The sequence below is a fragment of the Penicillium arizonense genome (assembly GCF_001773325.1).
Source record: "Penicillium arizonense strain CBS 141311 chromosome Unknown PENARI_contig020, whole genome shotgun sequence".
Classification (NCBI taxonomy): Eukaryota; Fungi; Ascomycota; class Eurotiomycetes; order Eurotiales; family Aspergillaceae; genus Penicillium; species Penicillium arizonense.
The window spans coordinates 390,093-417,832 of record NW_019173297.1 but is presented as its reverse complement, the minus strand read 5'-3'; the positions used below and the strand labels follow the sequence as shown (position 1 = coordinate 417,832).

Sequence of the window (27,740 nt, the reverse complement as noted above, 5' to 3'; positions counted from 1 at the left end):
GAAGAGGTGTTGAAGCGACGGGGATGGAAGTCGCGACGGTCCTCCACTGCGAGTTCTCGTAGAAAGGGAGCAGATCAAATTTGTACACTAGACTATTTACATTCTAAATATGATGCTGGCGTGGATACAAAGGTACCGCCCCAAGAAAAATCGGGGTTGGTGAGCGAACTTGGATAGAAGCCCTTTCATGCAATCACCCAGCCCAACAACCTCCAAAATTCTTTCATGGACCGGTTTTTCAACGCTCGGAATCTGTGTATGGACTTGGGTGCAAGCCTATTTTCCATCGGGGCATTGCACGAAACCGCCCCGCTCCGCACCCTCATGGGTCATTAAGCCACAGTAGTAAACCAACGGGTGGCCATCCACACCTTGCGCCTCGCCATCGTAGTAAAACACGACGCGCTCATCCCCGTACTTCTTGTTATTCTTGCCACTATTGTAAGGCCCGTTCTTGACGAGCGGGTACTCCTTTCGGTTCTGGTCGTGCTCCGGGCAGTGAGCAGGGAAGTGCAGCTTCACACCCTTGCTGTCATCGTTGTCGAACGGGTGCGGGTAGCTCTTCGCGCCTCGCGTCTCAGGAGGGTTCAGCAGGCCCAGGTTCACGGCGTGCTGCGCGGCAAGGAAAATATCGTGGCCATCATAAGTGTTCTTGCCGCACTTGATGGACGCAGAGGCGTTGGGACCATCCCACTGCAAGAGGTATCAGTCGGCATGGGAAGGTTTCAAGTTGGCTGAGGGTTAACATACGTCAATGGGTGCGTTGGAGGGCTCCGCACGTTCTTCCAGATCAGCAAAGTCCTCGGCCGGAAGGGCGGAGGTGAGGCTCAAGAAGAGGATGGAGATGGTTGCCAAAGTGAGCTTCATTGTTGTGGTTGGGGAGTTTGAGTAGAAAACGATTGCTGCAGGGTCGTGATTGAACTGTTGATGTTGAGATGAGGTCTGAGTGCTTGTTGTTCGAATCTTCGAGCCGGCAAAGGCTCTCTTATAACTATTGATGGAGTCACAAGGGTTGAGTAAACGTCCTACACTAGCAGTCACAGAATTATAGCATATGGTCGACCAGAGCGTCGATCGGCTGACGAAGGAAGCATATGTCGCGCGGGGGCCGGGGCCAAGGCAACATTATGAGGCGGTGATTTCCACCCCGGTACGCATGCCTGTAGCCATTATGCCGGCACCACAGCGAATACCTATCTCCATGACACATGGCCTTCATTTCACGACAGCACTTATGACATCCCGTATGGAGGCTGTGTATGGGGGCCAGCTAGTCCAATGCTCTGTAAATATTTTTGCAAAAAGCCTTTGACCGCTCTCGGCCTCGTGCCTGCCCAATTACTTCGTTCGTTTGAACACAAGGCTAGGAGGATTCTATTGGGGGCGTCAGCCCCCAATATCGTCTCGGCCCCAGACCCCACAATGCGGCTGACGGGATTAAGCGGCTTGGCGGCGCCGCAAAGTCTCTTGCCTGAGATGGGCACGATTTTAGCCCGTGTCTTTTCGGCCAAAACAAAGTTGTACAGTTCACCCAATATCTATCAAAGAAGTCGGGCGAGAAAAGACGATAGTAAATGCAGTTTGCGGGCGTGAATATCGGTTAGACTGAACAAGTTGTTGTGGTGTCAGGTAGGCATGTCGCTATTTCCGACCCCTTGTCCGCGGTCCTGGATGGCCCCAAATCAGTCATCATTGGCGGCCTAATGATGTCACTTTTGGCTATTGTTGCAACAGGACGGAGAAATATACTGCGCTTCCTCGGTCGTCGTCGGGTAGTTGTGTGACTCTAATTTGGATTTCTGCTGCTTAGTTGCCCCTCTTCGAAATTTTCGATATAGCGACCATTCCACACTTTCCTTTCTTGAACATAACGCAACCATCACGTTACCCGTCCCAGCAACGCAACATAGTAACTGTTTATCTCCCAAACACCCAAAGACCCAAAACTCATTCCCTCAAGAGCCTTCACGCTGCGTCATCATGAACACCAGCATTCAAGAAATGACGTGCAAATCGGTCGAGCTCGACGGCTTCGGCTCCGCCGCCGACGACGCTTGGTTCGACCAACATACTGCACCCATGGACGGCGAGGAAGAGACTGGGGCGCATCCTCATCAAGCTGCAGCCCTTAAAGCGTACCTAAAAGGCGACTCCAAGCCATCTGAGACAGCTGCCGCCATGACCAAGCCTCATGACTCCGAAAAGAAGACCGACCTGCGAGACCGCGTACTGGGCATAATCGAAGACGCGCTTGTTGAGCTGCCCGAAAGCCACACGCCCGCCCTTGTCGTCCTGCTAAAGGAACTTAGCCAGCTACCAGACGAAGAGGACGGCGACCCAGTCTGGAAAGGTCTCAGGAGCTTCGGCAACTCTTGGTCAGATGGATGGAAGCAGAGCCACTGGCGCAAAGCGTTGGCGACGCGGGATCCAGCCACAAGAGCGAAGAGGCGCGAGGCCCACGTGCACCTAGCTTTTGTGGAGGCATCTTGTGCAATGGCTGCTCCGGGACCGAATGCTGAAGATGGTCTCTTACCATTGAGCTGGGGCTATGAGTGCATCTCCGAAGCGCTCGAATTTCAGGATGCGGTGTGGGACTTTGAGGTACCTGCTGCGGCGGTGTGGATCAAGATAGCCGGGGAAAGACTTAGAGAGGGCGCGAAGAAAGGTGAGAAGTCCTGGGCGTTAGAGAGAGAGGGGAGGCTTTGGAAGGCGGGACCTATGAGCATGGATCGGTGGAATTTCTGGTTGAAAAGACTCGAGGAGATTGAGAAGATTGGCAAGGTCATCTTGACAACGGCGAGTGAAGGCGTGCGGCATGCTCGAGCCCAGGGCAAGGAGTAGTTGATGGCTTAGCCGATAGACTTAGCCACACTTTCAAATCTGAATTGTAGTTCTTCGCATCCACAGTGAGTGTAAACAATCTTTCAGGCGTTGATAAACCATTATTTCCACTTCATAGGACTTCGGCTTGATGTACGCGTAGGCATATTTAAGATGGGTCAATTCGGACAGCGGAAGGTCACTAGGCGCCATTTGGCGACATGCGAGCCTGTAGCTTCATGGCTCGTAGTATCCAGTTACTGCTCAGAAATTAGCCATGAGCGGGACTACTAGAGCTAGCTTGACAATCAAGCTCGTCAAATGAGCATAATTTTACTAAGTGCTTTGTTTTTTGGAATTTCCTTAGGCGCCGCATTCTGTGTTCGGGAGTAAAGCTCCGGCAGCATGCTATTTATCTGGAAAGCTGCGCAAGTTGACAATTTGAAAATAAATCAGTGACCTTAAGAAGTGTTTCAAATCCTATGAGCTCGCACCAACAAATTCCCTTCAATAAGAGAAAGCCATAAAACTCTACTGCCTCACGAAAGTAAATAGCTACTCCGTTCTAGGAATCCCCAAAAGTCTACGGACATGTCCTCAATAACGGTGGCACTTGTGGTGGCGATCGCCGCAAGTATCGAGAGATTTTGGCATTGTATCCCATAGGAATACAAGATACCATTTTTCTGCAAATATAACTTTTATCAAGAAACATAGTAAGGTACATCAGTATATCATATCTAACAACTAAATGCGCACGGAAACCCACAGAAAATTGAAAGTGTACTATCAGGCTTATTCCAAATTTGATAGTGCCAGGGGCAAATGCCCTGACCATGTCATCAATAATCATGGTGACGTTGAACGGTCACAGTATAAGTATAGCCCCTCCAGGTGTGAGCATTAAATATCTCCCTCACCTACTGTGATCGAAAATCACTTTTTCTCAAATCTGTTTTAATCTCGGACATGGCAGATCGGTCGGACATGCAGAACACAAAGTCCCAGTCTGAAAAGCCTGTCAATGGCCAAGGAATTCAAGATCCTATTGAACCCGGCTCGAATGATATAGATGAACGAACCAGTAAGTAGCTGGCTGCTACAATCGGGTATTTAGATATTCAATGTGCTAACAATATCTTGCAGCTCAGGATTACAAGACAGCCATTGAGCGCAGCAAAGCCTTTGGCGGTGATCGACTTCGCCACGCACGACCCAAGAAAGCAAAGGGCGACAACGAAAGCTCGGATGAGGAAGATGTTGACATTTCCTGGCGCCCGGATCCATCTGGTCATCCTTACAGGACTTTCTAGATAGTTATCAAGCCTTCCTCAGCTTCCCAGGAATTAGATCATTCTCACCATTATTTCATTAACTAAGAAGGTTATGGATCGCAGTGGATCTATAAGCTGTGGCATCGCGATCTAAGTCTAAACACATGCTGGTGCCTGGTACTGCCACCATCTATATCAGGTTAGATGGACATACTGGCGTAGTGTAATCTCAATCCCGCTTGGATCCTCGACAGGCAGCAACTGAAAGAAACAGAACATAAGTGATGCTCAGGGAAACCAAAAAAGAAAAAAAAGAAAAAAGAAAAAAAGAAAAAAGAAAATTGGGTTATGGTACATCAGTTTACATTTCCACAAGCAGCAATTTCAATTGTCAAAACCTGCAACTCAGGACGTTTGGTGGAAAGTGAAATTCTTCCCACCTTGGACCGTAAAGGATCCTTCGTTGGTCGAAGTAAAACCCGATGCATCGTACTTGGTCAATTTCCTCTTCAGCGGAGCAGGAAGATAGACAGTTCCATTAGTTCCCTCGGGAGCAATGACAGTCATGTGAAGCAAGTCAGCCCGATCAAATGACCAGTTCACATGAACTTTTCCATTGGGAATTGGGTATTTGCCCTGAGCCCAATCGAGATCCAACGTCTGGGGGACAACTTGCCACTCTTCGAAGCCATGCTTCACAGGTTGTACTCCAAGAACATAGCGACTCAAATCGGCTGTCGGCCCGGAACCCCAAGCGTGGCACATTGAAGTTGAAGACCCAAGTCCAGGGGTACCATCAGCATTCATGACTTCCCACGTGCAACCGGTATAATCACTATGAGTTGGGTCACTCATAGGGCCCCAGACGTTGTGGAGAAGATGCCTCGCATTGGTACTATCATTCGCACGGAAAGCGGCCTTCAGATGATAGCCAGAGGCATAAGGGCTAACCTTCTGTGCCCATCCACTTGCGGGGCTTTTGTTGGAGAATGCAAGTGTTCCTGCGGGCAAGTACAATTCCCGTGCCATTGTTTCGAGGACAGGTTTGAAGGTTCCGTTTTTGATCATCGCCGTGTCACTTAGGATAGCAAGAGCATTTGCCTCTTGTGAGAAGAAATCCTTATGAGTGTCCGATAGATAATATGCCTGCAGGGTGTCACTCCAGAGATGCTTATTGATAGCGGTTTGCAGTGTGTGCAAGTGCGACGCATATCTGTTCCTGTTCAGACCTGCAGCATCCATGAAGGGAATCCATTGCTTGAGGGTATAGGCATAGACGAGGTTGAATTTAGCAACCACCCCACTCATAGAAGGATCATAGTAATTCCAGTCACCTCCCATTGCGGAGTTAGAGACATTGAATAAACCATTAGCAAGGGTTTGTGAGTGAGCCCAATCAAACATTCGAGCTGCTTTTGGTGCCCAGCGATTCAGGAAGGCCAGATCACCCGTTTGTTCATAGAAGCGAGCCATAGAGCTGACAATGCTGAATGAATATCCGATAAGACCAGTAATGTTCCCGTCAATCTCAGAGGTGCGAGGAGACTGCTGGATCTTGGCATTGGGAACGAAAAAACCAGGAGGCAATTGAAATGAACCTAACAGCTCAATTGAACCGTTCAGATATTCTTGGCCATATGTGCTAGCAAAGGCCGTGCCTGTCGTCATGTCCAAGTCTCCTGCATAAGCAATGCGATCGCGACGAGATCCATCAACGCTCACAGACAATGGGTTCGTGCCAAGGAGAAAGTCATTCAAGGCAGACGAGTTTTTCAGTGGAGAGAAGTACATTAATTGGCCCGACACGGAAAGGGAGACATTCGAGAAAATGGCGGAATGGCCGAGGGATGCCCCCAGTCCAAAGGACCCATAGAAGGCAGAAGTTTGAGTGAAGTGAAAGACAACAGTATCATCAATTTTGACAGAAATCTGGGTCATATTCACAACACTGCAAATTGTATGCCATTTGTTCATCGTGACGAATGATGGCAATGTGGCTGATGCAAGAGGAACGGATCTCTCGGTAGAGCCTGCATGGGCGGATATGGAAGAATTGGCAATGTTGACGAGAATGTAAATTCCATTCGAGAGGGTGTCACTTAGGACAGTGAATCCAAATCCATTTGATGTCGACTTCACCGAGAATTCCAGATCGTAAGCAATCAGCTGTGTAGACCAATCAGTGGCGAGCGGCTGAGGTGCCAGGCTGTCAATAAAGGCGCCTTCATCGGTGAGAACCCAGAAGTCTGGCAGAGAATTGGCTGGAATCTCATTCAGCTGCGTGGTATGAGCACCAACTTGCCATATGCGATTCAGAACAGGATCGGAACATTTGAAAGAGCCTGGAAGATCAGAGATGGGAGCAGTGGATACTGCAGGTTGGAACCCAACACAGGATAACTCGATCTCTCCGGCACTGGAGAGGTTCAGCTTCTGGTAGCGTAAGCCTCCTTGGATCAAACGGTTGATGTAGGTGGTTTCATCTGTGATATTGTATCGGTTGATCCGGTACGTGTCCATAGCAGCAGCCAGTGGAAGAGGGCCATCTCCCTAAGAAATTCAGAGTCTTATATAAAAAGTGAATCAAATTCTCGCTCACCATTGCAGAGTCCACTAGAGCGCGAGTCTCACTGTATGTCATCTCGAAGACGGACGTGTTTCCGAACCTTCGAGCAACATCAAAAGTGGCAAGACCTTCCACATCATGCCCATAATCAAGGAAAGCAACTGAAGGTGTTATACCATCAGAAGAAAGCTTGAGAGCAGTATTCTTGTCATAGGGCATCCATGTCCCGTTGGAGGTTGTATAGGCCACAGCCCTATAATTTCCAAAACAGTCGGCGACAGCTACACTCGAGAGTGAGGACCCTAGCAGGGGGAGATATTTTTCAAATTTCATCTTTAGGTAGCTGAGGTATGAAATTCGGACGGATATCCGATATTCTATCTTGAAAGGGAATGCTGGGACATACTTATAATTTCTCAAATATACCTGAAGTGAATTGTCGGTTCGCTCTTTTGCGAGATAAGTGGAGCCAATTCTTCGTGGGGCAATCAATAGTGGCTATAAGTGAATATGAAGAGTGAATGCGAGCATACGAGACGGTTAGTAGGATTACCTACGAACTTCGCGCCTTCTCGTATTTAGTACCCGTTGAATACTTAAGATACCACCGGTATTGAAGAGACGTCATTCCGGTATCTTCGTAGCCGCATGGGCCAGAATCTATTCGAGCTCTAATATGCTACGCAGATTGGTGTAACGTTAAACCTTAAACAAGATTCCTGGAGGCGAAGTAAGGACCCATTCCCCTCATTGGAGTTTTTCTTGGCGCTCGTATCCTCATACATATTAATGTTAAGAGATGGTAGTGTTCGGAGATGATAAAATTCTATCTTTATAGTTTATCTTCGTGACAATCATCAAGGCTACAATGGTATAGGGCATTCGGCTAACGATCTCAACTTCAATTTTCTATCTTTACATGAAATAGCCGAACTCGGTGACTCCCAGCTGTGTTCTTTGATGTCATAGCCAATGAATGTCCTGAGCCTTCAAACGGGTACTTGATGAGAGAATTTATCATCGATACTAGCGTGGCAGATATTGTTTGAGATGGTATTGATTTACGCCAAATAAATTGCCCCTTGGGCACTGAGTAGCTTATATAGCTTATACGCTGAGTAATTCAGCTTCTTTGTCGCTTTCTGCTGAACAGCTACCAAACCCCAACTCTAGAGCCCCGAGGAGATCCCACGGTTGATCGAAGAGATTCAAAATCACTAATAGACCAAGAGCCAGGCAAACTGTCTTGTTCGAGCGAGAGATAATGTGATTCTGGCAACTGGTTCATGCCCGGGGGTACGAATACCAACTATACATTGGCTCCCTGTATATATTTATCCGGAATCTATGAATGAAGAAACCCAACAGAATTCACAAGACGAGCAGCCCAACTCAGCATCCAATACGAGCGATGCTTAATTTCAAACAGCCCCTTGGGCAGCCGCCCATTGGAACATCTCCGCGATCTTATCACTGACAGCACCCGTCCGCGGAATCTCATGCCCACCACCATGATCGTACGTGCGGCGTTTCTCCGGGTCACAGATTCCAGAAAGATGCACGCCAGCCACATACCGAGGATCCTTGACACCGTATATATGCGCAGTGGGAATGTTAATACGGAATGGACTTCTAATCTCAGCCCGCAATTCATCCTCCGACAATCCACTGTCCAAAGACTCGAGACCGGTCCAGCGACTGGAACCTTGAGCCAGCACAGCTGAAGACCCAGCCTGCGAAGCCAAAGCAGTCCTAGATGCAGCATCGCGCGCGCGCGCCTCGGCTGATACATGGAAACCCAGCTCCTCCAGCATGATCAATGATGCGCCTCCACAGACGAAAATAGCAGCTTTGAAGGGCGGTGGGAGGTGGGGTGTCTCTTCCTGGTGGAGTAGAAGAGCAGTAGAGCCTAGCACACAACCCTGGGAGAACATAAGCGCGAGATCGTATGGGCCGTTCTTGGCGATGTATTCGGTCAGCCAGTCATAGGCAGCTCGGATGGAGTCGACATCATCCCGTTCCCAGAAGGAATAGTAGGGTGGGCTGTAAAATAGATCTATGCCTGGAGCTGGGGTACACTGGAATGGACCGTCGATGAAATCAAACTCAATAGATTCGCCGGGTAGTCTGGAGCGGAATGAAGCTGGTGATATTAGCGTTTTACGGTGAGTGGCTGGCCGGTGGGGGAGCTAACAAATTTGGGAGCGGAAGATGGTTCCACTTGTGCCTTTCCCGTGTAGACAGAGGACCTTCATTGTGGGTAGGAAAGAGAAGTGAGAGGAAGGGATGGTAAATTGGTGGGGAGCAGAAGCGTTGACCCCGCGATCCCCGCGCTTATTCCTTCCACTGCACTCGATGTACAGTGAAAAGTACTCTCGGTCTTATCTCAGTTTGAGATCACGATAGCCTCGGGTTTTCTTGTATTCTAAAAGATAAATTGTCCTCATTATTCCGATAACTCCGTGTTTCTCAACTCACTTTGCTTCCATGTCCAAATCAATTCCAACGTCGACATCGGCCTCTCGAAACTTGTCGTTGTAGAGGCCTTGGAACCATCTTGTAAAGATACACCTCTAATCTTTCACCTGGCTACAGGCGACGGAGAAAGAAGCCCTCGGTGTAGACACAGCCTATCAGGGAGTCAAGCATCGCTTCTTGTCTATCCACTCCTTCAGCCTCGATCTAGCAGTACGGAACGAAGTAGGGTTTGTGCTACTCATCACTTAACAGGATGTTTCGTAGGCGGCGAGCATCCAGTCAGGTAAGGTTTGTCTGAATCTATGCGAGGTAGACGTCCGTCACTATGATGATCAGCATCTATACAAATGCAGTAGCTCAGATGTAGATCAACTACTCGTATAGATTCCGTTATTCTCTTTTTGAGCGTCCTGCAAAATGCAGCAATTAGAGCCCCACTCATACCATAGCATCCATAGCGCAAGCGTTGCTTGGTTGGAGTACGTTGGTATTTCTTGGGAATTAAATACCTTTGCGTTCATTGCAGAAATCCGCTCCTCTTCGTCAATCGGTCTCTACTTATTCTATTCACGTATCCTGTAGTGGTGGATAATATCGATCATTCCGTCCAGTCCGTATCCTGTGCCCATATGAGTCAATGAAGCCCAGTAAGAATTGTTTGGTAATAATATACAGTTCATCATCCTCTGTAGGCGTGTTCTTCCCGATTGGGCCGGATCCGCGCATATTGGCCAACGCGGTAGCGAGGAATCTCGGCGTTCCGGAATGGTATGGCAGGGAAAGTGAAATAAACAGTCTCCCAGGCTCTGGCAAATGCCCTTAAGCGAGTTGAAGAGGAGCGACTTGTTTTGAAATATTTGCGTGAATTTCGATCAGAGAAGTAGTCTATACCGTTAGAAGCCTAATTGAGACTAGAGGTTAAAGAGAGGGGACGTAAGGCTTATTTATACACTAGTATGCTACTAGGACAATACTAGTATACGAATACGTTTTTATAGTTACCCACATTGTATATTAGAACGGTGTTGTATATTCAAAATACCGAAGAGGTACATGTTATTCTGCCTGAGCCGTGACTTGAGCATCCTACTAGGTGCTGTAGCGGATCCTCGGGAACCGGGATGTGTGCTTAAATCTTATGCTGCCTCTTTTGCTCTCAATAGAGCTTTGTTCCATGTTAAGACGTTTAAGCGATCATCCGAAGAAGCCGCCAGGCAGGGAGTGCAATTCGGGCAGGTCTGCCCATTCTTTCTAGGACACGAGTCATGTGGAACCGTTTCCCAAATTATTCATGTTTCATTCCTGAGAACAAGGCAGTACAGAATTTCCGTACCACAGAGAGGAAGCCGAGGTAAAGGAACGGAGTCGGCGCAATAGTAGGGACGAGTGGGGACTTCCCGAAGAACGTCATGATTTATTTGTAATCACCACATCCGACTATTTAACTGCTAAGATCCAATGCTTCTCTAACTAATTTATACATCATCTCACAATGTCTACCCAGAAAGCAATTGTCGTCGTCGAGAAGGGCAAGGAGGGTCTCGTCACCGACCGTCCCATCCCTCAACTCCGGGATGACTATATGATCGTCAAGACCGTCAGTGTGGGCTTGAACCCCACCGACTGGAAGCACATTGCCTACCTCTCTCCTCCAGGTGTCCTGGTGGGATGTGACTACTCCGGCGTCGTCGAAGCCGTCGGCAAAGACGTGCGAAAGAAATTCGCCAAGGGTGACCGCGTGTGCGGATTTACGCACGGTGGTAACGCCGTCCAGCCCGAAGACGGCTCTTTCGCCGAGTACATCGCCGTCAAAGGCGATTTGCAGTGGAAGATCCCTGAGGCCATGAGCTTCCAGGAAGCCGCCACCCTCGGTGTGGGTATCAGCACTGTTGGTCAGGCTCTGTACCAGAGTCTGAAGCTGGCACTGCCCACCGAGCCGATCAAGGATAACACCCCGATCCTGATCTACGGTGGCTCCACCGCGACCGGAACCCTAGCTATCCAGTTCGCCAAGCTGTCCGGCTACAAGGTGCTGACCACTTGCTCGCCTCGCAACTTCGACTTGGTCCGCAGCCTTGGAGCCGACGAAGTCTATGACTACAAGGACGCCAATGCCCCTGCTGAGATCCGCAAGGCTACTGATAACAAGCTGAAGCTTGCCTTTGACTGTATCTCGCTCGAGGCTAGCGCTGCGTTCTGTGACAATGCCCTGTCCACCGAGGGTGGCGAGTACAGCGCTCTGCTTAATGTCAAGATCGAGCGTGAAAACGTCAATGACCGTTTCACCTTGGCTTACACTACCCTTGGCGAGGCGTTCTCGTTCGGCGACACTCCCCTTCCCGCCAAGCCGGAGGACAGAGCTCACGCCGAGAAGTTCATCCCCATTGTTGAGAGTCTGCTCAACCAGGGCAAGCTCAAGGTTCACCCTCCCAAGGTTGGCCCGAATGGCTTGCAGGGTGTGATAGAGGGTTTGAAGCTGCTCAAGGAGGACAAGGTCAGCGGCGAGAAGCTGGTTTACAACGTCTCCGAGACTCCTTGAGTGGGACACTACTTTCTGTCTACGATGAAACCCGGTTTAGGCTTCCAAAATACCACTTTCATTTTTTTTTTACATACCCACACTCCTCAGCCACAGTAGTCTCCAGATTGTGCGACTTGTCTTCGAATAAACATTTGATTCCTCCACTCTGTACTACACGGTTAATATCGTCATCGTGTACCCTAAATCACACTGTTCCTGCCCAGGTGGCTACATATCTTGTCCTGGATTATCAAACCAGCTGCACGATCCTTCCATCAACCCGGAGGCCTCGCGTCCTCGCATTAGATATCACATCCAACCACCTGGGCAAGTGTGTGAGCCCAGTTTGATTTCAAATCAATAGCGACAGTATTAGTCTTTTACTCCGTATATCCGTCGGCAAATAATCGAGAATGAAAAGATGAATAAACAGTTAATATCTGCAGACGAGCTTTACCACTTTAAGTTTAACCTCCACCGGCGGGGCGGAACCACCGGCACCTGCTAAGCTTAGATTGCCGGCCAATCAGTGTGCTTCAAGGCGGTTTAGTCTCCCCAGCCCTGTGAAGCTTGCATGACACAATATGGTTTTCGAAGCTTTTAGTACCTTCTCTTAGAAGAGCTTGCTGTAACGTTGATTGCACTAGAGTGTGTGAATAACTGTTAAGGTATAATCTACTTGCAGGGTAAAAGGCCTGTCGATCAGGTAAGAAGGAGTAAATAACCAAGTCAAATTGTGGCAAGACTGATTTTTGAGACCTCAGTAAAAGACTCTTGCTTCCGGGGTCCTCCCTAAACAGTCGAATGCGATATCTCTTTTTCTTTATTTAATGAAATACGAGGAATCCAACATTGCTATGAAATGAAACACGAGGGAAAAACAGAGATATCATGTAGTGTAACCATCCAGCTGAGCCACCGTCTTGCTGCGAACGGACCAGCCCGAGCAATATCCCGAAGATGGAAATAGCTTTATGTCAGGAGACACGTAGCAGACAGGGGCTATTACAAAGCTGTGTCAATAGCCACAAAGCCTAAGAGCTAAGTAGGCTTTGTGCTAATAGAAAAGCTCCTCTACACTCGGCAGGTCATGGATCGCCAGGACCGATCAACGTAGCAAACCGACTTCTATGAGGTTCCGGTAGCACCCGCATACACCAAGCGGACAGTTCACCCTCAAACCAAAAGTCTTCAATCTCCCACTTTTTCGCAAGTCTTTCTTTCCACTCCTCTATCCATATAATCTGTTTTTCTCCAGCAGCAGAAACCAATGGAACCATGCCATCAGGGACGCGGTCAGAGTACCGAAGAAAAGGGCCAGTATAGTAGAACTCATGTTGAGGGTTGCAGATTCCCTGGAATTTGGTTGCATCGCAAGGTTTTGTAGGAGCTTGCTGGAACTGGCCGTAGCACCGTGGACACAAGGTTGTGAGCGGGCAAGAGCGACAGAAATACCAATAGTGGATGGACCCTATCTCGCGTTTGCAGGTTAAACACTCGACCAAAGGGGCGGTGCTGAACCATATCGATACATCATCTAGCGGATCTTCGTTCGCGCTGTCTTTGTCGTCGACGAGCAGTACCCGATCTAGTGGTTCGGATAGATCATTCGGTTGATCATCTTGAGACGCTTCTTTAACACGTTCCTCGGTAGTGTGGGCTCTCATTATCCGCTCGTTATCCTGTTTAATCAAGTACAGAACTGCACCTAGGTCCTCATCGCTATCTGGAGCAAGCAGAAACGTCCTGAAAAGACTTATGAAGGCGTCGCTATCATTATACGGATCATCGTCGGACAGCAAGGCGATGCAGTCCTTTACACGGCCGCGGAGGACCTCCCGAGCATTGGTAGCATCCCCGTGATCTTGAAGCCAACTGGAAATGATCAGACAGACATCACTGCAGGGAGGTTCTTCAGCGAGCGACGAGGGAATGTCAAAAGAGGTTAAGGTATCTGCGTCTCTAAGACACAAGGCTGCCAAGTGACAAATAGATCGAGCGTGAGAATAAGAGATATCCCATTTAACATCTGCCTGGGAAACGGCTGCAACCTCATACCATCCCTGTATTCCTCGGCTCGTCTGCCCTTTTTCAAATAGGACTGTAGCTAGCAAATACCTGAGCTCCACAGGGTTGACCCCTTGTCTGGTGAAAATATAGAGCTTGGCCATAATTTCGGAGATGATGTCGATATAACTCTGGTCGTCTCTGGTCAGGGCATGGTGAAGAGCTCTGTACATTGTGCGGGGCCGAAAAGTAAGAGAGTCGAGAAGGAATTCATGAAAAGTATCTGGTTTGTTTCGTTCTTTGGATAATGATTCATATTGGGCAAAAGCGAAATCCCAGATGGACCGAAGACGATGCAGCTGGTGCAGCTCCAAGAAAATCTCAAAGAAGGACAATAGGTCTGGACGCCACCAATAATCTTCGTTTCGCAGGACTATGCCCCATGCTTCGTTCGCAGTTGAAATTGCTTCTTCGGTCCGCTTCGCACGGTGCTTCATTTGTGCAATGCTTAATAAAGCATTCACCTGATCATTGGGAATATCTCGCCCCTGGACGTGCTTTTGCAATTCCCGAGTTAACTCGAAATGCGCCAGTGCCTCCTTATGCTTTCCAAGCTCCGTTAAAGTGCGAGCGATGTCTCGGTGAATGACAGAAATGGACTGCGAGCCGAAGCTAGGAGACTCCTCGTGCTGCTGTAAGGCAATTTTGAAGTGCTGAAGAGCTTTCCTATAGCAACAATGCAGAAAGAGAGCCTGTGCTACTCGCGCATGCCACATTGGGGTTTCCGGAAACTCTTGCATTTCGGCCGCACGCAACACCGTGGACGGGAATCTGTACGTAACTCTAAGCAACGATTCTTTCAAGTCAGGCTCCGTGTTTCCTGTCGACATTTTGCGGTATACTACAAGATTGGTGGGATAAACCGCCGGCCTTCCATCATCCTCCATGATCTCCTCTGGATCCAGCCATAATTTGGCCCAGGACCCTACCATCCGAGAGAAGAGAACCGTAAAAGGGCATGAATCGCTTGCTAGACTTGAGGATTGCGCATACGCTCGAAAAGCCTGTTGGGTTTCTGGAAGAAGCCAATCCAAGACACGCTGCGCCCTTTCATTCACATATTCTGGGCCGTCCGTATAGATGTAGTATTCGCCCAATTCTGATAGTCTTGCATCCGGGTAAAATTCATACTTGTCGATTTGTTGGACCTGCACGTTCAGGACGAACCACTTCATATTTCGCTCTTCGGCAAAGAGATCCGCAAGACGAGAGGATATTTCTTCCCGTAGATCTCCGGCATGTGTCGGTTGTGCATTCGTTAGATACGAGGGCAGGAACTGCATGGCGTATCCAGCGAGGTCCTGTGTCGTTCTGGAGGATCTGGGCGTCCTATCCTCCTGCAAAGAATAGAGGAAGACGTGGATGAAGCTCGCTTCTGCTCGGTCGATGTTGACCTGGATTGGACTGGTGTTTTGAGACGTCCTGAAAAACTCATAGAAGGAACTATGTCGAAGTGTGACCACCTCAGTGCCGCCAAAGGAATCTTGGTCATCGTTGGGCCTAGTCGCGAATAATGAGGAGTACACAGTTCGAATATCGTCTTCCAAGTTCAAGACCTCCTCCTTCAAGATAATCTCAAGAATGATATCGAGGTGCCATACCGTTAGCGGCTTCTGCGCCAGGGTTACGAATGGGAGGAGAATGTTGAGCTGCTCAATCCCTGGGGCTATTGTTTCGTCTGTAGATCCTTCATTATCGGACAGCCCATCTGATAGAGACAGTACTCTGCTTAGGCGCTGCAGCTCCTGCTGTAACATCGCGCTGATGCCTCGTGGCACGGTCTTGACGACTTTCCAAATCTGCTCCTTCGTTCGACAGCGTAGAACTGATTTGATTACAAGGTTGGCCCATTCCCAAAGACCTTCGGCTTCATGACAGATTTGGTTGACAATCTCATCTAGAAGCTCTGGAGAGCCGCGAAATAACTTGCTCTTCTGCAGTTTCTGAGTGACGTATTCGTGCAGATCGTCCTTGTTCTGTTCATGCCCTATTTCAATTTCTGGGATCCAGCCTAAGGAGTGCTCATCGATCAAGGGACGCACAGAGTCCCTACTGAGAAGTATAACCCGCAGCGATGGAAATTGAGTGTTGTCCTCCTCTGCTTCGAACGTTTTTTCCAATAAGCTAAAAAGCATCTCCTGCTCCTCTGGCTCAGCCTCGTCGATTCCATCAATCACAAAATAGATCGCGGCGTCAGATAGAGCCGCATTGAGGTAATCCTGTAAGAGCTTCCTCCAGACAACATAACTGTTCCCAGGGTCCTCTCTGAGAGAAAACTCTTCAGCGTGCAACGCGAAGCTGGGTTGTTGTGTTGCGATCTGCCATGCCAGAGTCCGCAGGGCATTATTCAGTGAGCGTAGATCGACGTCGTTGTTCTTGAAAAAGAAGGAGCAAATGACCGGTGGGTTAGATGCCCCTAACTCGGAAAGATCCTCGATAATCTTAGAAGCCAGGTGCGACTTTCCCACACCAGGTCCTCCGTGAAGCCAGAGGAGAGGCTGATATCCTTGCCGCCACGATCGGAGCCTATTCTCAATCCAACGACCTGACCCTGGTATCCGATTCTCATTGATGGAAGAGAAGACCTGGCCAGACGCGGAGATGGGGTTCAATGCGGTCTTTACTCTCTCCAGTTGCTCACGGTCGGTCTTGCGATCTTCTCGCTCCAGCAACTTCTCCGTGTTTCTTAGAGCTTGGTGAGTGAGTTTGAGTCCATGAGCGGACACCATCAAATGCTCCTGGCTGGTCAATTCCTCCAACTCAGCAAGCAGAGAGCTAACGGACTCGTCCTCAATAAAGATGTTCTTTGCCCACTTCGAGAGTCTCGCCCTCAGGGAACCTTTACCCAAAATGGTGTGTGATGTCGCGCAGACTCGGAGATAATTGACCAACACCTTCACGATAATAGTCCTCATGCCTTCGCTCAGTGGAACCCCTTTATAGGAATCCAGCCGCAGGGCAAAATTCCCGAGTTTGTGGAAGAGGTCTATAATCATATTGAACGCATCACTAACCTTCCGTGCCCCGCGGACCAGGAGCAGCATCGCACCCATGATAGTCGATGCCGGTGGGAAGGCCGCAGCTGCAGCGCCGGCAATTATATCCCCCCAGTTCTCAAAGGGCGCCAGCACCACCTGCATGGCATGCAGCAGCGGGCGCTTTTTCATCCGAAAGTCCTCAAAATGGTCCTTCTCTTTGTCCAACTGGCGAGACAGGTCTTCTGGCCCGCGCATCTCTGGGAGCCCCTCATTGGTAAAGGCAAGTTCGGTCTCCTTGGCATAGTCTTCGCAGGCCTGATACCAGAGCGAGGAGAGCTTATCTTCATGAGGATCATTCGCTGTTACCGCCATCGTGAGATATGCACCTGCTCGTCTGAGAAAAAGGGGGATATGAGTCCATCTTTAAGACCTAAGACCATGTGGACCCCTCATTGCTGTCACGCTCAGCCTCGCCGCAATGTTTACTTTTCAGGAATAGCTGCAACGGCCGGACTGGCTACTGCAATGTTACATAAGCATCAGAAAGGGTCAAAGCTATTCCCACCCAATCTCACTCCTGTTTCTCACCCTATCTATTGCGCACTCATGAAATGAATAACTTGTATTCCATGTCCATGCTATAGTGTGACTGAATCCAATGTGTTATGCCGATGCCATCCTAGGATTTCTGCCAGCGACTGAAGTGGGATATGGGACCACCTGATTATAGCATTTACCATGTATCTGGTTTCGCTTGTTGTCCTCTCACACCCAGAATATTTCTCGACTGAAGACAGCAAGCCAGTGTGCGCGGCTTGCAGCAGTAGCCGTAGTTACTACTTATTCAGGGCACTAAATCAAGATTTGTTGGTTTTTTTGCCTTCATTTCTAATGCTAAAGGTTTGCAGCTGTTATTTCGCACGTTAAAGGCGCATACAGACATAATTAAACTGTAGAGACGCAGTCACGATAATGGTATAGATAATGCAGGCAATTCCCAGTGTATTTATCAACATACAGACACTAGTCAAAAGTATCTTCCCACTCCACTTTTCGGCCACCCTCATCTAATAGATAGATATATCTACTTTGTACAGAACTACACCACCATACATTAAACCAATTAGTTCGAGTAAAGAATGTGAGTAAGCTTAATAACCGCATAATCAATTTCGACTAATATTTTGTATGATAACCCCTAGTGCTTCCGTACTGCTCCTAAACATCTCCCTATACTCAATATCAGGCTATCTATCTTTGCCTACGGTATTGCCTACCATATATATACTAGGCACTGCTTAAAACGCTACTCATTGCTCTCCTTTCTTCCTATATCAATAATCTCTAGAAAGAGCTTAAATATCAATCTTAACCACCGCTATATAAGTTCAATTAGGTTTAAACGAGGTAAGTTCGGAGGCCAATCCTCGACGTATACGCCATATCTCGTCACTAAAGATGTATATCTTCGCGGTATCTTACTAAAAGTTAGCTCCCGGGGTATAGATTGGTATTAGACCTTTTTTGAGTGTCGAAATGTACGGTTTCGCGGTATATCCGCGTCGGGGTAAGTCCACGTGTCGATCTATAATGATTGACTCCGTGCGGCCTCCTAGCTAGGCTCTAGTCTAAACCATTTACGAAATATATTTCACGTGAACCTTCACATTTACTAGATCAGAGGTACCCGTTATAGTGCTTGGATAAATGAGGTTCCCATAGATCCACTTGCCTAGAATTAAAACAGACCAGACAAAGAAGGTAGCCATGTCTCTCAGATATCCTACTCAAAGGCTATTTAGGTTCATTCCGAATCTCGATAGATAACAAAAGCAATGCATGCAAGCAGGGGGATGTTGAAAGCCCCAAATTGAAACGACATGACCAACATAATGTTGAACTATCCAGCCATGGTAACCATCCATCATCATTTCAACTCGACGCTAGCATTAGCACTAGCATTCGCACTCAGCGAGAGGGGCGTCAAAGTAGCCAGACCAGCCCTCATCTCAGCATCTTCCAAGGTAAGAGTAGCATTCTTCCCACTCCCAATCCCAAACGCCCGCTTGACAGCCTTCCAGCTCTCAACACAGATCAAGTAAACAAGCGTACACCCAAAGACAACACCCCACTCCCAAGTTATAGCCTGATGCTTGAAAACAAGCTGGTTAACAACAGGAAGATAGATAACTGGAAATGCAATAACAAATCCAGCCATGACAGCCCAGAACAAAAACCTATTATTCCAGACTGTAGGGAAAACAGAAAGAGTCTTTGGATACCGAATGGGATCCATGTTAAATAAGGACCGAGAAAAGTGTTTCACTTCCCAAGCCGTGACAAGCAGGAGGAAAGTCAGCGTTGCGTATGTAGTTGCCCGAGCACGGAAGACAGTATCGCATGTTGGATTATAACCCGAGTTACATCCATCGCCTAGAGATGAAGTGCCCGTGCCTGCGGCGTAGATAACGCAGACAAATGCAACGAGGCACAAGGTGCCCATAAACGTTCCGTATATCATTTTGTCGACTATCAGCTCGCGAGTGAAGACGCCGATGCGGAGGTCGTGGGGTGGTCTGTACATGATATCTGGTTGGGCTTCTTCTAGCCCGAGACCTACAGCCAGGAATGAGGATGTGACCAGGTTTGCCCAGAGGATCTCGAGTGGAGATAATGGGAAGACTGAGTCTCCGCCTTTATCTTTGAAGGCTAGCGCGATCAACAGGAGGATGACTTGTGCAATGTTCGAGATGAGCAAATGCATGAGGAACTTTTGGATATTATCAAAAAGCCGCCTTCCCTCCTCAACCGCCTTAACAATAGATGAGAAATTATCATCCGTCAAGACCATATCAGCCGCTTCCTTGGCAACGTCACTTCCATTCTTCCCCATAGCAATACCAACATCTGCTCGTTTGAGTGCCGGGGAGTCATTGACACCATCGCCAGTCATGACACAGAATGCCTCACGCCGATGCATGGCGTCTACCATGCGAACCTTTGTAGCAGGGCTACACCGGGCAATGACAAGAGGCAGCTCTTCGATAGCGTCGATTTCATCGTCACTCATTTTATCGAACTCGTCGGCTGCCATTACCAGTCTGCCCGCCTTTATGACAGCTGCTACGCGGTCAAGAATTCCGACTTCTGAGGCGATGGCCGTTGCTGTTTTGATGTGGTCTCCTGTGAGCATGTGTACAGTGATCCCTGCCATTTGGCATCGGCGCACTGCTGCAGCTGTTTCGACTCTAGGGGGATCGTAAAGTCCAACTAGGCCGCCGAAGCGGAGGTTTGACTCGGCTGCATTTCGGGGAGATACTTGAGACATATCCCCTCCGAGAACAGTTTTATACGCGATGCACAGGACACGGAGACCTTCACCTGCCATCCGATCGGCTGTATCTCGAATGGTTTGTCTCTCGCTTTCAACGATATGTAGATGAGGGATGATAGTTTCTGGCGCTCCCTTGGTGTATATCTCCATTGCCCTATCTTGAGGATTATTGTAGACAACAGTCATCTTCTTGATAGCCGAATCGAATGGGTATTCTGTATGCAGTTGAAGCTGACGCCTCTTCATAACAGAGCTCTTCCCAAAACCGAAGCGCAAAGCCAGGACATGAAGCGCAATCTCCGTGGGCTCACCCACTGCACTCCATACCTTGTTATCATGATGAACAGTAGAAAGATTGCAAAGAGAGATCGCTCGCAGGAAGGTATGCAAAGCGGGATGATCCTCAATAGGCCGAGTTGAGTTCCAATCAATTTCATCCAACTGAACAACTCCACTAGTCGGATCAAATGGATCGGACGTCTGGCTCACGGTCAAAGTCCCAGCACCAGGAATCCAAGCCGAGCGGGCAATCATCTTGCCCTGCGTCAAGGTTCCGGTCTTGTCAGAGCAGATGTTTGTGACACCGCCGACTGCCTCAAGACATTGAAGTTTGCGCACGATGACATTCCCTCTTGCCATGGCCTTTGTACCCACAGCAATGGTGATGGTAAGAACGGCAATCAACGACTCTGGAATGACCGCTACAGCAACACAAATGCCGTATATGAGAACCTCGCCCTGGACATCCCACTTGTTGACCGAGAAAACAATGATGGCCAACAGAATTGCCAGTGCGAAGAGTAGAAGTGCAAACTTGCTCAGCTTCACTTGCAGCGGTGTACCAACCAACCCCAAGATATTCATAATGAACAATTTGACCCGTTTCCACACACGACCAAAAGGACCCGAATCACCAAGATCAGAATTTGTCTGTAGCAACTGGGCAATCTTTCCAACTTCAGTGTTCATGCCGATCGCCGTGACAATTCCCATTGCTCGACCCTGTGTGGTACTACAGCCCGAATAGGCCATATTGGTCCGATCACCAATGGGGATATCACGCGAGGCGAGAGTGAGTTGGGGAGTTTTGAGAATTGGAAGTGATTCACCGGTGAGAAGTGCCTCGTCCATTGAAGCATTCATGCCGTCGAATAGTCGGAGATCGGCGGGGACGATGTCACCAACGGATAGTTGCACGACGTCTCCCAGGACGAGAGATTCGGCTTTGACAGAGGCGATTCGACCGTCTCGGATGACTTTACATATTGGAGCGGAGAGACGATGTAGTGAGAGGATTGTCTTTTCGGCTCTGTAGTCTTGGATGAAGCTGTGAGAGTGGTTGTTAGTTTAGTTAACATATGATAAACGAAACACCGGGTTCTTACCCTACGATGATGTTTAGGAGAATCACTGCAGTGATAACACCGCCCTCTATGTAATCATCGATTCCAAAGGAGAGGGCCATGGTGATTAAGAGGACCTTGATTTATGTCAGCATTCATTGCCTTTGATGGCGATATCCAGTATTGAGGCATGTACTAGAGTCAGACTGTTGGACACCTGTCTTAGCAGTATCCCCCAGACGGAGACACTCTCCATTTCACGCACGGTATTCGGACCATCGCGCTCGAGGCGGCATGCCGCTTCTGAATCAGAGATACCATTTCTATATCACTTGTTAACAATGCTTGTGTTGTAAATGCCCGGCCAACATACCGAAGGTCAGTTCTGAGGAGAGTAGCGAGCTCAGATGGATTTATGAGGTGGGCACTCTGATCAGAGCCCTCTCTAGTAGGAGGTAGATCGACCGGCGCGGGATGATCACTTTTATGCGGTATAGATTTCTCATGGGTAGCACAGGGCCTAATATCTAGGGTGCTGGCGACATTGGGTTTTGAGCTGGGTTCCGTATAACCACATATAGGAGGCTCCGTCGATTCCTCGACATCGAGAGTAGACTCTACGTTCACGCCCATTCAATAGAAGAGAAGGGAAAAGGGAGAAGGGGCAATGAGATAGATGCTTTGAATCTAAGGTTGCTTGTCACCCTGATGACTACCCAGGGCAGAGGAAAGGACTGTCTTCAAAGGGAAGAATCAAAAATGAGAAGAAGGTAGGTAGAACCTAGAAGTGGCTTTTGGACGTGGCTTTTGTAGGGAATTAGTGCCAAACATCGGCACATGGCCGGCTTTCCTTTTGAATCAGGAGGGGGGATACCCCAGCGAGGGGGCGTAATCATCTCATGAGGCAACGATGTCATTGGGGCAACTCGTACAGGTAAGCTCTTGGCTCTTGGGACCCTTGGCGATAGCTACTCACGATCCTGGTTCGTAGTCCACTCGGATCTTGGGGATGGGTGTGCTGTAGTGGGATTGGATGGTTGACTAGTCCGGGGTTAAGCCACAAATTCATTGGTTTCTCGGCAGTCGTGGCGTTCTATTCCTATATCGGGACGCTGGCGACGGCGACGGCTTCTCGGATTCCGGCATTCAGCTTGAATTCAATATGTTAGAAGATCAAGGGGATCGAACTGGAACGAACAACACGTCTGTTGTTGGAAGGCGTGGCTTTGGACCAGACCTGTATTAGCACAGCCCGGCCTGGGCATTCCAAGAGCTCGGCATCTTAGGACTGACACGTCCATTTGTCGGGGGCGACCTATAGGAGTCGAAGGCGGCATTTAGGCTTATAACCGAATTAACTTTGGCTTAGACAGATATACTGGAGTAGTAAGTAAGAAGGTAGAAGATACACTGAGAAAAGAAATAGACAGAATACAAAGTAGATCATAGCATTTGGTTACAAGTAGAAGATACTGCGAAGTATGAGGTGGGCCCTCCATCAACAAAGTACCCAGTACTGCCTCCCACAGCCAATCAAATCGGGCCAGTGATAAAAAATTGCGGGAAGCTTCAACTCTTCGAGGCGAACAGCAGAACAGAACAACAGCTTCTCACTTGCCATTCCCGTTTCAAGATGGTCGGTCCAACAACATCTCTCTCGCAGTTAAATCGTGCCGATGGCTCGGCGTCATACAAATGCCCCGCTACGGGTTACAATATCCTGGGTGCCGTCAATGCCCCCGTCGAGCTCCCAGGACGCCGTGACGCATTGAAGCCCGAGGAAGCAACCGTGGAGGTGTTTGTCAAACCTGGTACTACCACTGCTGGTGTCGGAGAGAGATATGTCGAAGGAATCCTGCGCTCTGTGTTGGGCAAGGTGGTTCTGGGCCGCGAGAAAGGATTCCCTCGTCGTGGTGTTGTCCTCACTCTGGCCATCGTTGGAGGCGAAAACATTGAACGCGGTGACTCAGTGAGTATTTTCATTCTCTTCTCGCTGCACTGGCCCATCAAACTAACCCATCCAGTACCTTACCATCCTCCCAGCTCTTTTGCACGCTGGCTTGCTCGCCATGATGTCCGCCTCGGTTCCTCTGTCGATGACCTTTGCCGCGACTCTTCTCTGTGTAACAAAGTCTGGTGACATTGTCCGTGACCCCTCCCCGACCGCCGCCAAAGCCGCCGTGTCCCTCCACGTCTTTGCGATCTCCTCCAAGAGCCACCTTCTCCTCAACGAAAGCGAAGGCCGATTCGACTTTGACACCTGGGAGCTGGCCCGCCAACACGCTCTCTCCATCTGTCAGGGTGCCTCTGACAGCTCCGACGGCGATGTGAGCATGAGCGAAGGAAAGGACGGCAGCCTAAATGGTTTCATCCGGGAGGCAGTGGAGGACCAGATCTACAGTGACTACGCCTACAAACTTGACTCGATCTGAGCACAGCAATACGCGGAGAGTTACAAGTGATATGGGCCGAAGGTGCAACACCCTTGCCCCTGAGCTGCTGTCACACCTGGTCCCTTTCTTCCCACACACCTTTTTTCCTAGGGATTTCACTACATGTCCCGCTCAACTAGGGTGCGACAGTGCCACCCACCAGGTGCCTGAGTATGACACCCGATCGAGGCACCATCACCTGACTGTCGCTGCATGTACAACACGCTTTGCCTGCCACAAGCGACAGCCCTGCAGAGGCTTGTTTCGCTCCCCGGATCCTTGTAGTCCGGAATGGCTATGGTTAGCCTCTTGGTGACCACTCGGTTACGTCGTTATGGTGCAGGAATGGAGCGGTGAAGAGAAATAGGAATGCTAGATCGCAGGTGAGCGATTTATGGGGATTATCCGAGGCTCTAGCATATGTGTAAAGTGAGCAGAATAACGAACCCAATATCCAACATCCGGATTGACGTAGTTAGAGACAATTGTAAACGTCAGCATCTGAGCGCCATGACTGCATACTGCATAGGCCGGAGAAAAGAATAGTTTTTCGACTATTGCGGGAAAATGATTAATTGTCATCCGCGAATTTCTTTGTCTGGGGAACTTTTATCTTGCTCCAATAACTTCTTCGCATTTCCCTCCCTTTTGACCCCATCTGCAATTTATCCGGGCGCATCCTTGTCATCTTACAGACACAGAGTGGAAGACGCTAGAACCCCCATCTCTGACCCACGACAGATCTCGAGACGTCGGATCCGCAATCCCCGTTACATCCGAGTCACCCTTGATTACTTTTGATCTTTCTTATGGCGAGCCGCGATAACCCTCGGTCTGACAATTCATCTCACTCCTCGTGCTCCCCAGTTGGTGCGGCACTGCTCCGCGACTATGCCCTCCATATAGAACCCTCCCAAACCCACACCGAGATTCGCGACTCCCCTCACGCCAGCACTCTCTCCCTCCAGACTGAGCCGATTGAAGAAGAAGGCTTGTCGCTGCCTCTGACGCTACGGCCTCTCCAAAAGGCCATTTCTCGGCCTCGGTCGCAGAAAGCGCTCTCGACGGATTCCATCCCGCGACAGACCATTTTGAAAGCCCTGGCCTCGCGATCCTCGATCGTCGCCAATAATCCCAACACCATGTCGGCGAGTTCGTGGTCGAATTTGCTCAATAAGTCCACCCAGGCTTCCCCGCCTTCTGACGACCGGCAGCGCCGGGGCAGCAATGCCTCCCAAAACCTCTCTACAGCACTTTCCAACCTACAATTAAGCGGATACCTCGATAGATCACCGGCAACTGCACGACTAGTATTGCAGTCGCCATGTTATTTCCACCAGCGTTTCGACGACGCTGTCAATATAAAGAAGGTGCTAGAGGAAATCGCCGATGATGAGTGGCTGTCCCACTCACGGCTAGTTCAGACAGCAACTGGAGTACGCGAGGTTTCCAAGCAGCTCCAACGCCGGCCGATCAAACGCGCCGTGCGAAATGTCATGATTGTCACCAAGGCTCGGGATAACAGCCTAGTGCATTTGACTCGGGAAGTTGCCGAGTGGCTGCTTTCAACACCAAGATATGGGAACAAACAAGGAGTCAATGTCTATGTTGATGCGAAATTGCGGAATTCCAAGCGCTTCGACGCACCGGGGCTCTTGCAAAAAGACCCGATGTTTGCGCAGATGCTGCATTTCTGGACACCAGATCTTTGCTGGACATCGCCGGATAAATTTGACTTGGTCTTGACTCTAGGTGGTGATGGCACTGTCCTCTTCACTTCATGGCTCTTCCAGCGGGTTGTACCGCCTGTGCTCTGCTTCTCATTGGGCAGTCTCGGCTTCCTCACAAACTTCGAATTCTCCAATTACAAATCACAACTGAATGGTGTCATGGGTGATGTGGGCATGCGCGTCAACCTACGTATGCGATTCACATGCACCGTCTTCCGGAAGGACCGGAGTAAAGGCGCAGAGGCAGGTGCGGTCGAGGAAGGCGAGCAGTTTGAAGTTTTGAACGAGCTCGTCATCGACCGCGGCCCATCCCCCTACGTCTCGAATCTAGAGCTATATGCCGACGACGAGCTTCTGACCGTCGTCCAAGCAGACGGCTGTATCTTCTCCACCCCGACCGGCTCAACAGCATACTCCCTCTCAGCCGGCGGCTCTCTCATGCACCCTTCTATCCCCGGCATTCTCCTGACACCAATCTGTCCCCACACCCTCTCCTTCCGCCCAATGGTGCTCTCAGACTCCCACCTTCTCCGCATCGCAGTCCCAAACACCTCCCGGTCCACCGCCTACTGCTCCTTCGACGGCAAGGGTCGCATCGAACTCCGCCAAGGTGACTGTGTCACCGTCGAAGCAAGCCAGTACCCCTTCCCAACTGTCGTATCCAACAACAACGAATGGTTCACAAGCGTCCAACGCGCTCTGCGCTGGAACACCCGTGGCGCAATCCAAAAAGGCTGGGATGGCGACGGCGCCGACCACAACGGTGACCCCAACGAAGACGAACAATGGGATATCGACACAGACGCCGGCATCAACGGTACAGATAGCGGTATCGGTCCCAGCGAAGATGGAGATGCAATGTCGCCCAACCCCATGCGTCGACAAATGAGCTTGCTCAGTATGTGATCTCCGAAGTGCATGTTAGCGATTTCTGGTTTCTTGTTGCTCTATACCTTTTTACTTGTTTCTTGTTCCGGAATAACTCATCTCTTATTCCCTTACCATCTGTCACTATCAGCGTCACACGATCTGCTTGGCGTTCGGCTCGCATTGTATCTATCTTTTTCGCTTTTGACGGGCCCGGTGCCTGGGCTGAATCATGCCTCCTTTTTTCTTTTTTTTTTCTTTTTTATGAACATCTTGTCAATAGATTATGAAATGTTGCCTCTACGGCTGATAGAGTGCTTCAGCGGGTTGCTGTGGTTGATTTCTGCGAGAATTGTCATTTTATTTCGGGTTGTATGAAGTTATATCTTAGCTTTGGAACTATATACCTCCAAGGCTTGTCTATTACATTGACTAAAGGGCTCATCCTCCTTGCAGTTATACGAATAGTGCTTTTTCGCAGAATGTATATTTCAGCCTCTACTATAACCTTACAGCGTTCGCGTCATCACATTTGCAGTCAAAATACAATCAAACGCACAACTGTCGCTTTGAGTAAGGATACGCTTCTTGGTCCATATATTCGAATTACGAAATAAAGGACACCCACACACCAGCGAGGGTCTGCATGTCACTAGCAAAAGTCTATTTCCTTCCATCATTGACATCGTGGCTACTCCGTACTATCTTTGGAATTGAGATGTCTGATATTAATCTTGGCGTCTAGTTTATCACGGTGTTTTCTCACTCCGCCATACAGTTATAGGCCATAAGTCAAACCTCACCTCTATATAATCCACATGATTAACCTACCATTTTAAACCAGATGAAAATGGACAAAAAGAGGTAAAGAAAGAGAGGCCAAAGTAGGGCGAAAACTACACATGCAGCAGTATATTCGCTTTGAGGCTTTCGCGTAGAGACTGCTCAATACTTCACCAGTGGCACTGTATACACATTTTCGACGCCTTGTATTCTACGATATAGGGAGCATATATGTCAGTAGTGCAATCATTCAACTACTTACAGAATTCTATCTAATCACGAAGAGACCTTTCCGAGCCCCACTATATCCCTACACTAGCTGTTGGAAGTTGTTCGGGTCGTGTCAACACGCCCTAAGGGTGCGTGTGACACTTGTCAATATCTGGGTCTGAACGGGGCTCCGGAGAGCAAGCATACCAAGCTATGCCCAGAGGAGAAAGTGGGAAATAAGGTTATTATGTTGTGTGTTACAGTTGGAGAGAAGTCAGCTTCGTACAGTGTAGGCAACTTCAAGGATTGGGTTTGAAACGCGTCCTGAATGCTATCT

At 49.1% G+C, this 27,740-nt stretch overlaps 10 protein-coding genes across 10 annotated transcripts; 5 read left to right on the top strand and 5 right to left on the bottom strand.

Moving 5' to 3' along the window:
* Nucleotides 1–276: 276 nt before the first annotated feature.
* On the bottom strand, nt 277–867 carry PENARI_c020G06992 (uncharacterized protein; the record flags this gene model as incomplete). Its single annotated transcript, XM_022635031.1, has 2 exons — nt 277–693; nt 751–867. The coding sequence occupies 2 exons, from the start codon at nt 865–867 to the stop codon at nt 277–279; spliced, it is 534 nt and encodes a 177-aa protein (XP_022485027.1).
* A 1,113-nt stretch (nt 868–1,980) lies between these two features.
* On the top strand, nt 1,981–2,841 carry PENARI_c020G08104 (DUF3632 domain-containing protein; the record flags this gene model as incomplete). The annotated part of the gene is made up of 1 exon (XM_022635053.1): nt 1,981–2,841. The coding sequence occupies one exon, from the start codon at nt 1,981–1,983 to the stop codon at nt 2,839–2,841; it is 861 nt and encodes a 286-aa protein (XP_022485163.1).
* A 948-nt stretch (nt 2,842–3,789) lies between these two features.
* Nucleotides 3,790–4,133, top strand: PENARI_c020G01017 (uncharacterized protein; the record flags this gene model as incomplete). The annotated part of the gene is made up of 2 exons (XM_022634932.1): nt 3,790–3,904; nt 3,967–4,133. The coding sequence occupies 2 exons, from the start codon at nt 3,790–3,792 to the stop codon at nt 4,131–4,133; spliced, it is 282 nt and encodes a 93-aa protein (XP_022485130.1).
* Nucleotides 4,134–4,499: 366 nt separating this feature from the next.
* Nucleotides 4,500–6,879, bottom strand: PENARI_c020G03439 (putative alpha-L-rhamnosidase C; the record flags this gene model as incomplete). Its single annotated transcript, XM_022634975.1, has 2 exons — nt 4,500–6,644; nt 6,694–6,879. The coding sequence occupies 2 exons, from the start codon at nt 6,877–6,879 to the stop codon at nt 4,500–4,502; spliced, it is 2,331 nt and encodes a 776-aa protein (XP_022485129.1).
* Nucleotides 6,880–8,081: 1,202 nt separating this feature from the next.
* PENARI_c020G10605 (putative EF-hand calcium-binding domain protein) lies at nt 8,082–8,915 on the bottom strand (the record flags this gene model as incomplete). The annotated part of the gene is made up of 2 exons (XM_022635096.1): nt 8,082–8,803; nt 8,855–8,915. The coding sequence occupies 2 exons, from the start codon at nt 8,913–8,915 to the stop codon at nt 8,082–8,084; spliced, it is 783 nt and encodes a 260-aa protein (XP_022485032.1).
* Nucleotides 8,916–10,630: 1,715 nt separating this feature from the next.
* PENARI_c020G08163 (zinc-binding alcohol dehydrogenase family protein) lies at nt 10,631–11,677 on the top strand (the record flags this gene model as incomplete). The annotated part of the gene is made up of 1 exon (XM_022635056.1): nt 10,631–11,677. One exon carries the CDS (start codon nt 10,631–10,633, stop codon nt 11,675–11,677), a length of 1,047 nt encoding a protein of 348 aa, XP_022485060.1.
* A 1,213-nt stretch (nt 11,678–12,890) lies between these two features.
* On the bottom strand, nt 12,891–17,076 carry PENARI_c020G09091 (NACHT domain protein; the record flags this gene model as incomplete). Its single annotated transcript, XM_022635073.1, has 2 exons — nt 12,891–13,130; nt 13,192–17,076. The coding sequence occupies 2 exons, from the start codon at nt 17,074–17,076 to the stop codon at nt 12,891–12,893; spliced, it is 4,125 nt and encodes a 1,374-aa protein (XP_022485157.1).
* A 1,555-nt stretch (nt 17,077–18,631) lies between these two features.
* PENARI_c020G02346 (putative potassium/sodium P-type ATPase) lies at nt 18,632–22,014 on the bottom strand (the record flags this gene model as incomplete). The annotated part of the gene is made up of 4 exons (XM_022634959.1): nt 18,632–21,365; nt 21,424–21,518; nt 21,578–21,704; nt 21,755–22,014. The coding sequence occupies 4 exons, from the start codon at nt 22,012–22,014 to the stop codon at nt 18,632–18,634; spliced, it is 3,216 nt and encodes a 1,071-aa protein (XP_022485107.1).
* A 1,000-nt stretch (nt 22,015–23,014) lies between these two features.
* PENARI_c020G09763 (putative exosome complex subunit Rrp46) lies at nt 23,015–23,813 on the top strand (the record flags this gene model as incomplete). The annotated part of the gene is made up of 2 exons (XM_022635078.1): nt 23,015–23,350; nt 23,406–23,813. 2 exons carry the CDS (start codon nt 23,015–23,017, stop codon nt 23,811–23,813), a joined length of 744 nt encoding a protein of 247 aa, XP_022485193.1.
* An 809-nt stretch (nt 23,814–24,622) lies between these two features.
* PENARI_c020G07671 (putative NAD+ kinase Utr1) lies at nt 24,623–26,449 on the top strand (the record flags this gene model as incomplete). The annotated part of the gene is made up of 1 exon (XM_022635048.1): nt 24,623–26,449. The coding sequence occupies one exon, from the start codon at nt 24,623–24,625 to the stop codon at nt 26,447–26,449; it is 1,827 nt and encodes a 608-aa protein (XP_022485046.1).
* Between the last annotated feature and the right edge of the window lie 1,291 nt (nt 26,450–27,740).